Source organism: Rhincodon typus, chromosome 9 (genome assembly GCF_021869965.1).
Source record: "Rhincodon typus isolate 14 chromosome 9, sRhiTyp1.1, whole genome shotgun sequence".
Lineage (NCBI taxonomy): Eukaryota > Metazoa > Chordata > Chondrichthyes > Orectolobiformes > Rhincodontidae > Rhincodon > Rhincodon typus.
In genome coordinates this window covers 35,056,383-35,070,113 of record NC_063340.1, presented here as the reverse complement: position 1 = coordinate 35,070,113, position 13,731 = coordinate 35,056,383, and the positions used below count along the sequence as shown (strand labels likewise).

Genomic DNA, 13,731 nt, shown 5'->3' with positions numbered 1-13,731 from the left:
AACAACATCAGAAGACAGACACGGGACATGACCGAGAGAGCACCCTTCATCGTCCAGCACTTCCTTGGAGCGGAGAAACTGTACTGTGTTCGTCACAGCCTTCAACATGTCATTGATGACGATGAACATCTCGCCAAGATCATCCCTATGCCTCCACTTCTCGCCTTCAAACAACGACTAAACCTTAAACAGAACATGATTTGCAGCAAACTATCCAGCCTTCAGGGCAACAGTGACGACACATCACACAACCCTGCCATGACAACCTCTGCAAGACATTCCAAATCATTGACATGGATACTACCATCACACAAGGGAACACCATCCACCATGTGACTCGGCCAATGTTGTCTACCTTATACACTGCAGGCAAGGACGCCCTGAGGCATGGTATATTGGTGAGACCATGCAGATTCTACAACAGCAGATGAGTGGACACAATGCAACAATCGCCAGGCGAGATGTTCCTTCCCAGTTAGGAAACACTTCAGTGGTCAAGGACATTCAGCTTCCGATCTTCAGGTAAGTGTCCTCCAAGGTGGCCTTCGAGATACACAACAACGCAGAATCATCGAGCAGAAACTGATAGCCAAGTTCCGTACCCATGAAGTTGGCCTCAACCGTGATCTTGGGTTTATGTTGCGTTACACATAACCTGACCATACTGTCCTGTATCTGTAAAATCTTCCTTACTGTCCTATTTTGACACCAACACCTTGATAATTTGTTGTAATCTCTCTACCTTAATTAGTTTGTACATTTTTGTACATTACTTATTACTTTGGTTTGACCTTGGCATGTGACTCTTATACCTATCAGGCTAATCCAACCATTTGGTTCGTCTCCAGCATGAACTTATTTTTAATTTTTTATAGTTATCTCTCTGCCTCAATTAATCAGATCATAGGTCATCCCTTCACTTGCTATTCAGCTATTGACACTCAGGCTGTCTGACACTTTTGACCACCTGCAAAGACTTGTTCTTCAGCCTATCGACACACCACTCACATCATTTGTACTATCTTTTGATCTCTCCACCTGTAAATTCTGTGCCTGTGTGCTTGCTTCACTTCACCTAATGAAGCACTCCAAAAGCTTATGAATTCAAATAAGCCTGTTGGACTATAATCTACAGTCATGTGACTTCTGACCTTTTAAAAAGCAATGAGGATTTCTGCCTCTATCACCTTTCCAGGGAGTAATTTTCAAATCTTCACCCTACCCTAGGTGAACCATCTCTTTCGACTCTTATCGAGTTCTTCCTATTACTATAAATCTGTGCCCCCTCCAACCCATGGAATAGTCGTGGACTTTTAGTTTCCTCATCAATCTAACAGGTAGAAACTTGTCAAAAGCCTTTCCAAAATCCATTGACATCATACAAACCATGCTACTATCATCAAGTGTCCTTGTCGACATCTCAAAAAGAATTCAGGCAAGTTAATCTGACACAAACTTCCTTCAACAAATCCATCTGACAGCCTCGATAAATCTATGCCTTGTTAAATAGCAATTAATACAGTACTGCAGAACATTTTCTAATGATTCATTTATGACTGAGATTAGGCTAACTGGTCTGTAGTTAGTCAGACTATCCTTTTCTCCCTCTTTAAACATTGGTGAAACATCAAAAATTCCAATCCACCTGATTACTGGCATGATAAAATACTGGTTAGAGTCTCTGCTAATTTGTCCTTGTTCCTATTAACCCAGTAGACATTTAATCTACTTGCTAAGATTCTGAACCTCCTTAATTTTTCTTCCCTCATCCTATCTCATATATTTCACACTCCTCCAGTGAAAAAATATTTATATTAACCCCTCTTTTTTGAAGACAGATGCAAAATATTTATTAAGAATCACGTTCCACATCTTTATTGTCCACAAACAGGTTATCACCCTCAACAACTTCTCTTTCAATTCCTCCCACTTCCTACAGACAAAGGGGGTGGCCATGGGTACCCGCATGGGCTCAAGCTACGCCTGCCTCTTTGTAGGTTACGTGGAACAATCCCTCTTCCGTACCTACACCGGCCCTAAACCCCACCTCTTCCTCCATTACATTGATGACTGTATCGGCGCCACCTCGTGCTCCCACGAGGAGCTCGAACAGTTCATCCACTTCACCAACACCTTCCACCCCAACCTTAAGTTTACCTGGACCATCTCTAGTACCTCTCTCACCTTCCTGGACCTCTCTGTCTCCATATCGGGCAACCACCTAGAAACCGATATTCATTTCAAGCCCACCGACTCCCACAGCTACCTAGAATACTCCTCCTCCCATCCACCTTCCTGCAAAAATGCTATCCCCTATTCCCAATTCCTTTGCCTCCACCGCATCTGCTCCCAGGATGAGGCATTCCACTCCTGTACATCTCAGTTGTCCTTGTTTTTCAAGGACCGTAACTTCCTCCCCTCAGTGGTCGAGAACGCCCTCAACCGTGTCTCCCACATCTCCCGCAACTCATCCCTCACACCCCGTCCACACAATAAGAACCAAAAAAGAATCCCCCTCATCCTCACGTACCACCCCACCAATCTCCGGATCCAACGCATCATCCTCCGACACTTCCGCCATCTGCAATCCGACCCCACCACCAAAGACATCTTTCCCTCCCCACCCTTATCTGCTTTCCAGAGGGACCACTCTCTCCGTGACTCCCTTGTCCGCTCCACACTCCCCTCCAGCCCCACCACACCCGGCACTTTTCCCTGCAACCGCAGGAAGTGCTACACCTGCCCCCATACCTCCTCCCTCACCCCCATCCCAGGCCCCAAGAAGACTTTCCACATCAAGCAGATGTTCACCTGCACATCTGCCAATGTGGTATACTGCATCCACTGTACCCGGTGTGGCTTCCTCTACATCGGGGAAACCAAGCGGAGGCTCGGGGACCGCTTTGCAGAGCACCTACGCTCGGTTCGCAATAAACAACTGCACCTCCCAGTCGCAAACCATTTCAACTCCCCCTCCCATTCCTCAGACGACATGTCCATCCTGGGCCTCCTGCAGTGCCACAACGATGCCACCCGAAGGTTGCAGGAACAGCAACTCATATTCCGCTTGGGAACCCTGCAGCCCAATGGTATCAATGTGGATTTCACAAGCTTCAAAATCTCCCCTCCCCCTATCGCATCCCAAAGCCAGTCCAGCTCATCCCCGTCTCCCTAACCTGTTCTTCCTCCCACCTACCCCCTCCTCCCACCTCAAGCCACACCCCCATCTCCTACCGACTAACCTCATCCTGCCCCCTTGACCTGTCCGTCCTCCCTGGACTGACCTATCCCCTCCCTAACTTCCCACCTACACTCACCTTTACTGGCCCCATCCCCGCCTCTTCGACCTGTTTGTTTCCTCTCCACCTATCCTCTCCTCTATCCATCTTCTATCCGCCTCCCACTCTCTCCCTATTTATTTCAGAACCCCCTTCCCCTCCCCCTTTTCTGATGAAGGGTCTAGGCCCGAAACGTCAGCCTTTCTGCTCCTATGATGCTGCTTGGCCTGCTGTGTTCATCCAGCCCTGCACCTTTTGGTCTGTACTGGGATTTAAATTTTCCTCAATTATCCTCCAGTTCTTTGTGTATTAATAAAACATCTTTGAATTTTACCATTTGGAATCTGTCTTGGGTGGAACTCATGCGCTTAAAGGTCTCTAATCTCTCGAGGAGGACCCTAACAAATCATAAATTCATAAAATGTGCAGCATGGAAACTAGACCATTCAGCCCAATTGATTCACACCAGTGTCCGTGCTTCAACTGCGTTTTGTGATTGTGAGTTCCACAATCTAATCACTCTCTGGAATTTGTTGTAGGGTTTTTCAGTAACCAGGTCACATTTATGGCCCGAGGAATTTGGTGTTTTCCCATAAGTGGAAACAATGCCTATATACCAATCTATCAAATACTTTGAGATTCTCAAAGAATTCTGTCAGGTTCTTTTGGAAAAAAGAGCCCCAACCTATTCAATATTTCCTGGCAGGTAGAACCTTGCAATCTAATAACATATTGGTAATTTTTTTGTGCATTTGCCATTTTTTTCTGTGTGTGTATGGAGACCAGATCTTTTCAGAATACTGCATGATAACAACTTTAAGTGGACATGGTTTTTAACTTTTTACATACCACAAAGGATAAACCACCTCAACATACGTGAACGTGGCCTCTGACATTTTTGATCTCCAAGACAACCACAATCTGCCACTGGAAAAGATAATTAAGGAAACCAACACAAATATTCTCTCTTCTCCTACTGCATAACTAGTTCGACTGCTACTTCTGTCAGTATGGGTACAGGAAATATTAGAATTTCTTAAATGCCAACACGAGAAGTATGCCATGATAGAGGTGGCAGTAAAATCATGGTTCTTTTAAAGAAATCGCTCCTCCTTCATCAGCTGAAAGCTGTGGAAAAGATGGGTTTAGCTGCAATCTTTTTCTGGCATAGTCCAATTGTATCCCGGTGCGACACTCCGCAACTCTTCCCACCTACAGACTCCAGAACATGTCAGTCACACAGCACATATTTCCCTCTTGTCTGGAAGTCTTAAGTGGCCAATTGAAATAATTTATGGGCACATGAAAGCTGTCACTGAAGGAGCAGAATGTTCAAGACTGATGGAGAATGGAACTTTGATAAATATGAACTAGTTCTATTCCATTTTAGTCAGATAGCCGTCAATTTGAATAATGTGCAATGGATGAGAATTGAAAAAGCCACCTGCATCTTCAAACCTATTGCATTGTCCATATAGTGACACTAGTTTCCTTAGTTACAGGCTTGAGAAAGTGTCTAACAAATTATTTTCAACTATATATAAACATTTGGTTGATCCAGTAATAGATAAGATTAGATTACTTCTTGACAGATCTTACTTTCTAATGCTTCTTGGCGATATGTTTTGAGCTATGAACGGAATGAGTAACGAACAGTGCTCAATATAGTTGAATTAAACAAATAAATATAATTTGACGGGCAGATATAGATGACTTTCAACTGGAAAGGAAATGAGAAGAAGTGGAGTGGTGAATTCAAAGTTTAAAGAGGAAGAGGTTACAAGTTAGTTTCACAACCCTTTATTGTGTTCCCGTCGAGGACGTGAATGACTGTGCATGGGTTACAGATTCACTTGTTATTTCTTTAATGGTTCAAAATTAGAGTAATGTTGATGTGACAGTTTCCTCTGTCTGTTCCATTTGTTTGAAAATAATTGATTCTAACTTTGACATTCATAAATGAGTTACTGAAGATTGAGCCCCAGTAAGATAACACGTCAAACAAGATACTCAAAATTCTAGGGAGCGGGACTCACTGAGAAGGGTGATTCAAAATATGGCAAAGAGTAAAGAAAGGGAGAAAAGACACCAAAAATTAATTGAAACGCAGGTATGAAATACAATAGGATACTTAAATAAGGCCAGCTGCTGGGCACTGTGTTGCAATAGTTTTCTGTCATAATTGGATAAAGTATGAATTTTGGAGGCAATTGAAAGAATTCACTCTAGCATCAGAAGAGAATGAGCTTCTAAATGGATGTGGCCCCTTTTTTTCTACAGGCAAGTGGGAAATGAATTAACTGAAACCAGAAATTTCCTGCAGTTAGTTTAATCCACTCATGGTGTTTTGCAGCTAACAACTGAGGACACCATTTTTTCTTCTAGTAGAACTTCACCTAATGCAACGCTTCCACCACAGACTAATGCACATCAGCGAAACTGATGGTAGTATAAGAATGAGGGAGGGCTGGTACATTGTCTGACACACTTCCTTTTAAATAAGATTTTAAATTAGGGCTTCATCTACATTTCAAATACTCCAGTTGCAAAAGTAGCAGTAAACAAATTTCAAAACGTATAGAATAGTTGTAGAGCGTTTTGTTATAGTTAAAGACATGAATTTTCATTTATATAGTTACTTTTATTATTTTAAAAGAAGCTTAGGAAAGTGTTAAGAGAGAAATAATTGAGGTATATGATGATTTGGCCTGGGAAGAAGCCAATTCTTCCCTTACTGATATTAGTATGAAAACATATTCACTAAATTTCTTCAAATACCTTACTGGCAAAACAGTAATAGCTTAATTAGCCATTAAATTCCGTCAATATTTTTACATTATCTGGATCCATTACCCATATGACGTGGAGTTTCCAGGTGGTCCTACAGAGCTAACTTTGAGGAAATGAAATACCCTTGTATCTGGTATAACAATTATGGCATTTCTGCAGTAAGAAAATAAGAACATACAAAATAGGAGCCAGCCAATGAACACTTATGCCCACTCTGCCATTCAATAAGATCATGACGAATCTTCCCCTTTAACACTATTTTCCTGGTGTCCCTTAATACAATCCATAGAATCCTTACAGTGTGGAAACAGGCCATTCGGCCCAACAAGTCCACACCACCCCTGAAGACCATCCCATCCCAACCCATTCCCATAATTTCCCATGTCTAACACACCTAACCTAAACATCCCTGGGCACTATGGGCAATTTAGCATAGCCAATCCACCTAGCCTGCACATCTTTGGACTGTGGAAGGAAACCGGAGCACCCAGAGGAAACCCACGCAGACACAGGGAGAATGTGCAAACTCCACACAGACAGTCACCCAAGGGTAGAATCAAACCCGGGTCCCTGCTGCTTTGAGGCAGCAGTGCTAACCACTGAGCCACCGTGCCACCCAAGTAGGTTTGTAATATATAAAAATCTATCAATTCCAGTCTTGACAGAACAGCAGATTAGAAAATAAATTAAAATTGAAGCATAAATGTGAAATATAAGACCACCTGATGGACACCATCATGGCAAAAATACTGTGCAAAAATATTGTGCTTTTATTGTAGAATAAAATTAAATAAGGTTTTACATCATCTACTGTATCTTAAAGTTGAATTGATAAAATTTCTGGCTGCCTACTTCCAGATGTTACCTCAGTACACCCAGGCTTGGACATTGAGCACTTTTTTTTATTCGTTCATATGTTCTGTGTCCATTAATTAATATTTCTGGCTAGGCTGGTATTTATTGCACATCCCTAATTAAAAGAGGGCAGTTCAAAGTCACGTAGGCCAGATCAGGTAAGGAGGACATTTTTCCTTCCCTAAAGGACATAAGTGACCCAGACAGTAAAATTGACGCTGGTCACATGAATATTTTTAGGCCAGGTTTGAATTAAAAATTTCATATCCTTTTATTGAATTTGAACATCACCATCTGCCATGGTGGGATTTGAACCTATATTCCCCAGAAAACTGGCCTAGGACTCTGGATTACTAGTCCAGTGACATGACCATTACATAACTGCCTCCCTGCCACAGAGTGTAAAGCTACATAGTTTTCACCCTCAAGGTACCTACTATTACTCTCCAATCTCTTGGATCCATGCCAGCGGAATAAGAGGTTGAGAGTGGGGTGAAAACTGTGGAGAATGGGAGAGATGGCCACATCTCCCTGGAGTTGTCTGAAACTGTGTGAAACGCGTTGTTTCTGGGAGAGGTCAGGATAACAATTTGGCCTGACCCTGGTGTGTGGGTAGATGTACAAGGGCTGGCTCAATGACATCAGGCAAGCCTGGGCCTATTAGAGGGCAAACAGCATTCTTGACTGCTCCAATTTATTATCCAAACCTCAATGAATCTTTGTCTTTAGTAATGTTAGAAAATAATGAAGTTGTAAACTCTGTGGAGAGGAAAGTGGGAGATTGATCCAAAGGCTTTAGAACTGCTGTTTGAGGGATGGGGACAACATGATGGGCAGACACTTGGAGTAATGTTTGTAGCTATGGCTGAAAATTAATGTTCAGCAGAACTTTGGAATCACAGCCAAAATATTAATTTGCAAGAAAAAATAGCTTAATTGGCCATTTGTTTCCTTTTATACTTTCAAAATCTGAAGGAGATAAAGTTCTCTGCCTTTTTTTGACTTCTTCAAAATATAGATTTCTCTTTACTGCATCTGTGATTTTTGGCTTTTAGTATAAAATTGCATTTGAAGTGAAGTTAATCATTATTTGGATTGTAAAATTGGAATATTAGTTAGAATCAAATATTACATAATATTTCAATTTTACAATCTCATTCTTGTAAGTACCCAGTGGCTGCAGTTTGATGTGATCTTAGTTGCATCATTATTCTAAGGGCTTGTAACCAGAGAACTGGTTGGCAGACAGGAAACAAAGAATAGGAATGAAAAGGTTTCAGAGATAGTAGGAACTGCCGATGCTGGAGAATCTGAGATATCAAGGTGTAGAGCTGGATGAACACAGCAGGCCAAGCAGCATCAGAGGAGCAGGAAGGCTGACATTTCGGGCCTAGACCCATCTTCAGAAATGGGGGAGGGGAAGGTGATTCTGAAATAAATAGAGAGAGAGGGAGCGGCGGATAGAAGATAGATAGAGGAGAAGATAGGTGGAGACGAGACAGACAGGTCAAAGAGGCGGGGATGGAGCCAGTAAAGGTGAGTGTAGGTGGGGAGTTCAGGGAGGACGGACAAGTCAAGGGGGCGGGATGAGGTTAGTAGGTAGGAGGTAGGGGTGGGGCTTGAGGTGGGAGGACTGGATAGGTGGGAGAAAGGATGGACAGGTTAGGGAGGCGGGGACGAGCTGGGCTGTTGTTGGGATGCAGTCGGGGGAGGGGAGATTTTGAAGCTTGTGAAGTCCACATTGATACTATTGGGCTGGAGGATTCCCAAGTGAAATATGAGGTGCTGTTCCTGCAACCTTCGGGTGGCATCGTTGTGGCACTGGAGGAGGCCCAGGATGGACATGTCATCCAAGGAGTAGGAGAGGGAGTTGAAATGGTTCGTGACTGGGAGGTGCAGTCGTTTGTCGCAAACCGAGCGTAGGTGTTCCACAAAGCGGCCCCCAAGCCTCCGCTTGGTTTCCCCAATGTAGAGGAGGCCACAATGGGAACAGCGGATACAGTATACAACATTAGCAGATGTGCAGGTGAACACCTGTTTGATGTAGAAGGTCTTCTTGGGGCCTGGGATGGGGGTGAGGGTGGGAGGTGTAGGGGCAGGTGTAGCACTTCCTGCGGTTGCAGGGAAAAGTGCCGGGTGTGGTGGGGCTGGAGGGGAGTGTGGAGCGGACAAGGGAGTCACGGAGAGAGTGGTCCCTCTGGAAAACAGATAAGGGTGGGGAGGGAAAAATGCCTTTTGTAGTGGGGTCAGATTGCAGATGGCGGAAGTGCCGGAGGATGATGCATTGGATGCGGAGGTTGGTGGGGTGGTACATGAGGACGAGGGAGATTCTGTTTTGGTTGTTGTTGCGGGGAGGGGGTGTGAGGGATGAGTTGCGGGAAATGCAAGAGACATGGTCAAGGGCGTTTTCGACCACTGTGGAGGGGAAGTTGCGGTCCTTGAAAAACGAGGACATCTGAGATGTACGGGAGTGGAATGCCTCATCTCGGGAGCAGATGTGGCGGAGGTGAAGGAATTGGGAATAGGGGATGGCATTTTTGCAGGGAGGTGGGTGAGAGGAGGTGTATTCTAGGTAACTGTGGGAGTCGGTAGGCTTGAAATGGATGTCGGTTTCTAGGTGGTTGCCAGAGATGGAAACAGAGAGGTCCAGGAAGGAGAGAGAGGTATCATAGATGGTTCAGGTGAACTTAAGGTTGGGGTGGAAGGTGTTGGTGAAGTGGATGAACTGTTCGAGCTCCTCGTGGGAGCATGAGGCGGCGCTGATACAGTCATCAATGTAACGGAGGAAGAGGTGGGGGATAGGGCCAGTGTAGCTTTGGAAGAGGGATTGTTCCACATACAAAGAGGCAGGCATAGCTTGGGCCCATGTGGGTACCCATGGCCATCCCCTTTGTCTGCAGGAAGTGAGAGGAATTGAAGGAGAAGTTGTTAAGGGTGAGGACGAGTTCAGCTAAGCGGATAAGTGTGTCAGTGGAGGGGGACTGGTCGGGCCTGTGGGACAGGAAGAAGCGGAGGGCCTTTAGGACATCTGTATGGGGAATGCAAGTGTATAGGGACTGGACGTCCATGGTATAATGAGGTGTGGGGGACCAGGGAAGCGGAAGTTTTGGAGAAGGTGAAGGATGTGGGTGGTGTCATGGACATATTTAGGGAGTTCCTGGACCAAGGGGGAGCAAATGGAGTTGAGATAGGTGGAGGTAAGTTCGGTGGGCAGGAGCAGGCGGAGACAATGGGTCGACCAGGGCAGTCAGGTTTGTGGATTTTGGGAAGGAGTTAGAAACGGGCGGTGCATGGTTGGGGAATGATGAGGTTGGAGGCAGTGGGTAGGAGGTCCCCTGAAGTGATGAGGTTGTAGGTGTTTTGGGAGATGATAGTTTGGTGGTCGGGGGTGGTGAAGACCCGGCAGGGCTGGGTGCTACTTCTACATCGCCAAGGCCAGACGCCAGCTCTCTGACACCTCCTCCTACCGCCCCCTTGATCATGACCCCACACCCGACTATCTGCTCCTTTATCCATCTTCCATCCGCCTCCCCCTCTCTCTCTATTTATTTCAGAATCCCTTTCTCCTCCACCATTTCTGAAGAAGGGTCCAGACCCAAAATGTCAGCTTTCCTGCTCCTCTGATGATGCTTGGCCCGCTGTGTTCATCCAGCTCTACACCATGTTATCTCAGGTAGAGATCAACTCATCTTTAGCTCTATTATTGTAATGTGTTCTCAGTTTGTGGAAGTAATTACTAACGGAAATGGAGAGGTTGCTTTTTGATATGAGATGTCATCTACAGTAGCTCTAGCAGACAGCTGTGAAACATTGACACTTATTGATATTTACATACATAGCAAATAAACTCTCCGAATTGAATTTTTGAACAGATTACATCCAGATCTTGATGAGAAATTTGTATTGTAAATTTGAAGTATATTTTCCTTGATTTTCTGCGCTATTACTCCTTGTTCACCTTCCTGCCTTTTGCTCCATGCACTGATGATAGACAAAGCATTTTGGTAGCAAATGCTATCAAATTCGTCTGGCTAAGTACTTTTTCTCCTGAGTTACTTGCTGCAGTGTGCAAGAAATTAATCTAATTCCTGGAAACCCTAAACAATTATTGCTCGCATTTCATTCAGCTATGAGAGATGAATGCTCTTAGTCTTGTGTAAGAAGTGAAATAACTTGTTCAACTTGCCCTCTTTTTTCAACCACTGGAAAGTAAGGAGATAGGGTGCCAGGTGACAGGTGGTTTGGGGAATAGGGTGGCAAAGCAGGTGTGAGATAGGATGACAAATGTATGAGTGGGTGTAGTGCCAGTTATGTGAGTGTGAAGGAAAGGGATGCCAGATAGGTGAGGCAATTGGATGGCAAGTATGTAGGTGAGTGCTTATTGTAGTCAGATTGAATTGGGGACCAGTTTGGTTCCGGTGGGGACGTGTTTTGAGTCAGGAGGAGTCGGGAGATCAGGTCAGGCTTGACAACGGTGTTGTTGGATCTTTCCAGGAGAACTATTAAGCTTAAGTCAGTCAGAACCTTTCATTGTGTTTGACTCTAACTTAGAGTTTGGGCCTTTTTTGGAGGCTTTGGGGTACTGGGTAATTGCGCATCAAGAAATTCAACCTCTAATGCAATTCCCAAAGGAGTCAGCACTTTCAGGCCTTCCATGTGGTCCCAATATACAAAACCAGTCACCGCTGCTGCAATAACTGTTCTCTTCTTAGAAGATCTAGGCCTTTACCTCCAGGATCATATTGAGAGCTGACTGGATTCACTATGTCAAAGATCTGCAAACTGTCCTTCTGAAGCTGCATATAACTCACATTAGTGACTTGTATAACTCCTGATTTTGATCAATCAATCCCATTTTGATAATTCAGTAACTTGTTTGTAATGTTTTAAAATTTTATTGACAACATACTTGTGAGGCAGTATCAGTCAAGCAACAAAACTGTTAAAATGTTGTCAAAATGTGTTTGTCCTGTTTTTTTATTACTATCAGTGTTTGAGTAACGGCATTGGGTTTTTAAGATATGATGTTTTGCCATGTGGTTGCTCTTGTCATTTAGGTTGCCAAACTCTGCACTATGCGGCTGTCAAACTCTGCTTTAGTTCACACCAGCCCTGAACTCCACAATGGCCTGAACTGGGTGGTTGTTAGAATTTCTTTCTGTACTTAATCACACTTATTTACTTTATGTTGGAGACATGTTTCTTTTTCTGAGCAACTTTGCAACTTGTGTAGGTTCTGAGAGGACTGCACAAACATGCACATCTTCCGCATGTAATCTGTTTATCTGAAATGACATCATTGCAGATCAGATCATTTTGAGTGATTTAAAGGGATCCATTATACAGTCAAGAATATGAGCAGCAGCTTTTGGAAAGTCTTTCAGCCACAGTCTGTAAGATGATGATATTGCATGTTCCCTTCCGCTTGATTTATTTGTAGCTCTGACCAGTTTGGGTAGAACTTCCTGTGTTTTCTGACATGCTATCATTAACTGATGCAGCTACGGAGAGTGTCAGTAGCTTGAGTGCCTTGGTATGTGTATCTGTTTCTATTTTTCATGTTTTTTTAAAATTTGCATGTGTTTGTTACACTTGATTGTAAATTTTAGAGGACACGTTTGTGTCAATAGATTTCATTGTTCCTACGTACAAAAGAGAAATGCTGCATGTCTGATAAGGGCTGTTTTTTCAGAAACTTTACCTGAAATTATTTTTGTACAGATCTCTAAGCAATGGATCATAATGTTCTGCATTAAAAAAATTAGTTAAAATTACATCTGGGTGAATTGACAGTTAATGACTGTGTTGAGATAACTGTTTGAAAAATGTAAATACTTTAATTCACGACTTTATGTAATATAAATTGTCTTTTCAATTGTTTAATATTATGTCCTGTGAATATCTATTTCATTTCTCTTATTGAAATGCAGAAGGTTTTGTGATGATTACTTTGGAATTATGTGGTGTTGTGGTGTTGCTGGACCCCAACGTATTGAGTCAAAACCTACTGTAATGGGAGCTTCATATCCACAATTCTTTGTACCAGTATTTGCTAACTGCAACAAAGCAAGGAGCTTAAGCAAGTATTACCAAGTAGTAGTGGTCATAGTGATAGATGCAAGGAAGGTTACAGCAGAGGTTTTTTCACTGTGGCCGTTGGTCTTGAGGTGATCTAGAAAGGGGTCATGCAGCACATCTTGGGTTTCTGTCACCCAACAGAGCATATTTCTCAATCTTCCTCTTCATATTTTCACCCAGTTATTTCTGACACCTTACAGCAACAAAAACAAGTTTTCTTCAATGACAGCTCCGTTTTCCTTTAGATGTTTAATAATTTTAAGTCAGTTTGAACATTTTGCTGTTTTCAAAAGGTCTTCCACACGTAAGAATTTGGATAGTTTGTGCTCTGATTTCTGTCGAGACAAATTTTAAAAAGAAATTTCAGCATCCAGTTAAATAGCTGAAAGAACAACAGGTCAAGATGTCATATTTAAGATTTACTGCAACAAGTAACTTAAAAACATTATTGACTAAACATTATCTTTGTCAGCAACTTACATTTTCGACCTCAGAACAGAAAACCAACTGTCTTGTTCTTAGTCCTAGTGAAAAAACACTTTAACACTGTTCTTTGAATAGGCAATTATTTTTACCAAAATCAAACCAAAGTGATTCTTCGCTCCGAGATAGTAGGAACTGCAGATGCTGGAGAATCCGAGACAACAAGGTGCAGGGCTGGATGAACACAGCAGGCCAAGCAGCATCATAGGAGCAGAGAGGCTGACGTTTCGGGCCTAGACCCTTCATC

At 43.3% G+C, this 13,731-nt stretch overlaps 1 protein-coding gene across 5 annotated transcripts in view; it reads left to right on the top strand.

Moving 5' to 3' along the window:
* The window catches only part of ipcef1 (interaction protein for cytohesin exchange factors 1), a 162,926-nt gene that overhangs the window by 43,909 nt on the left and 105,286 nt on the right, over positions 1-13,731 (top strand). The window contains exon 1 of one of the 5 annotated variants that reach the window (XM_048600996.1): positions 12,387-12,456. The exons of the other annotated variants lie outside the window; for them this stretch is intronic. Coding sequence (XP_048456953.1) covers positions 12,403-12,456 — 54 coding nt within the window. The 5' untranslated portion in view covers positions 12,387-12,402. Of the gene's footprint in view, positions 1-12,386; positions 12,457-13,731 lie in introns of those variants that run through there. 5 annotated transcript variants of the gene reach the window in all.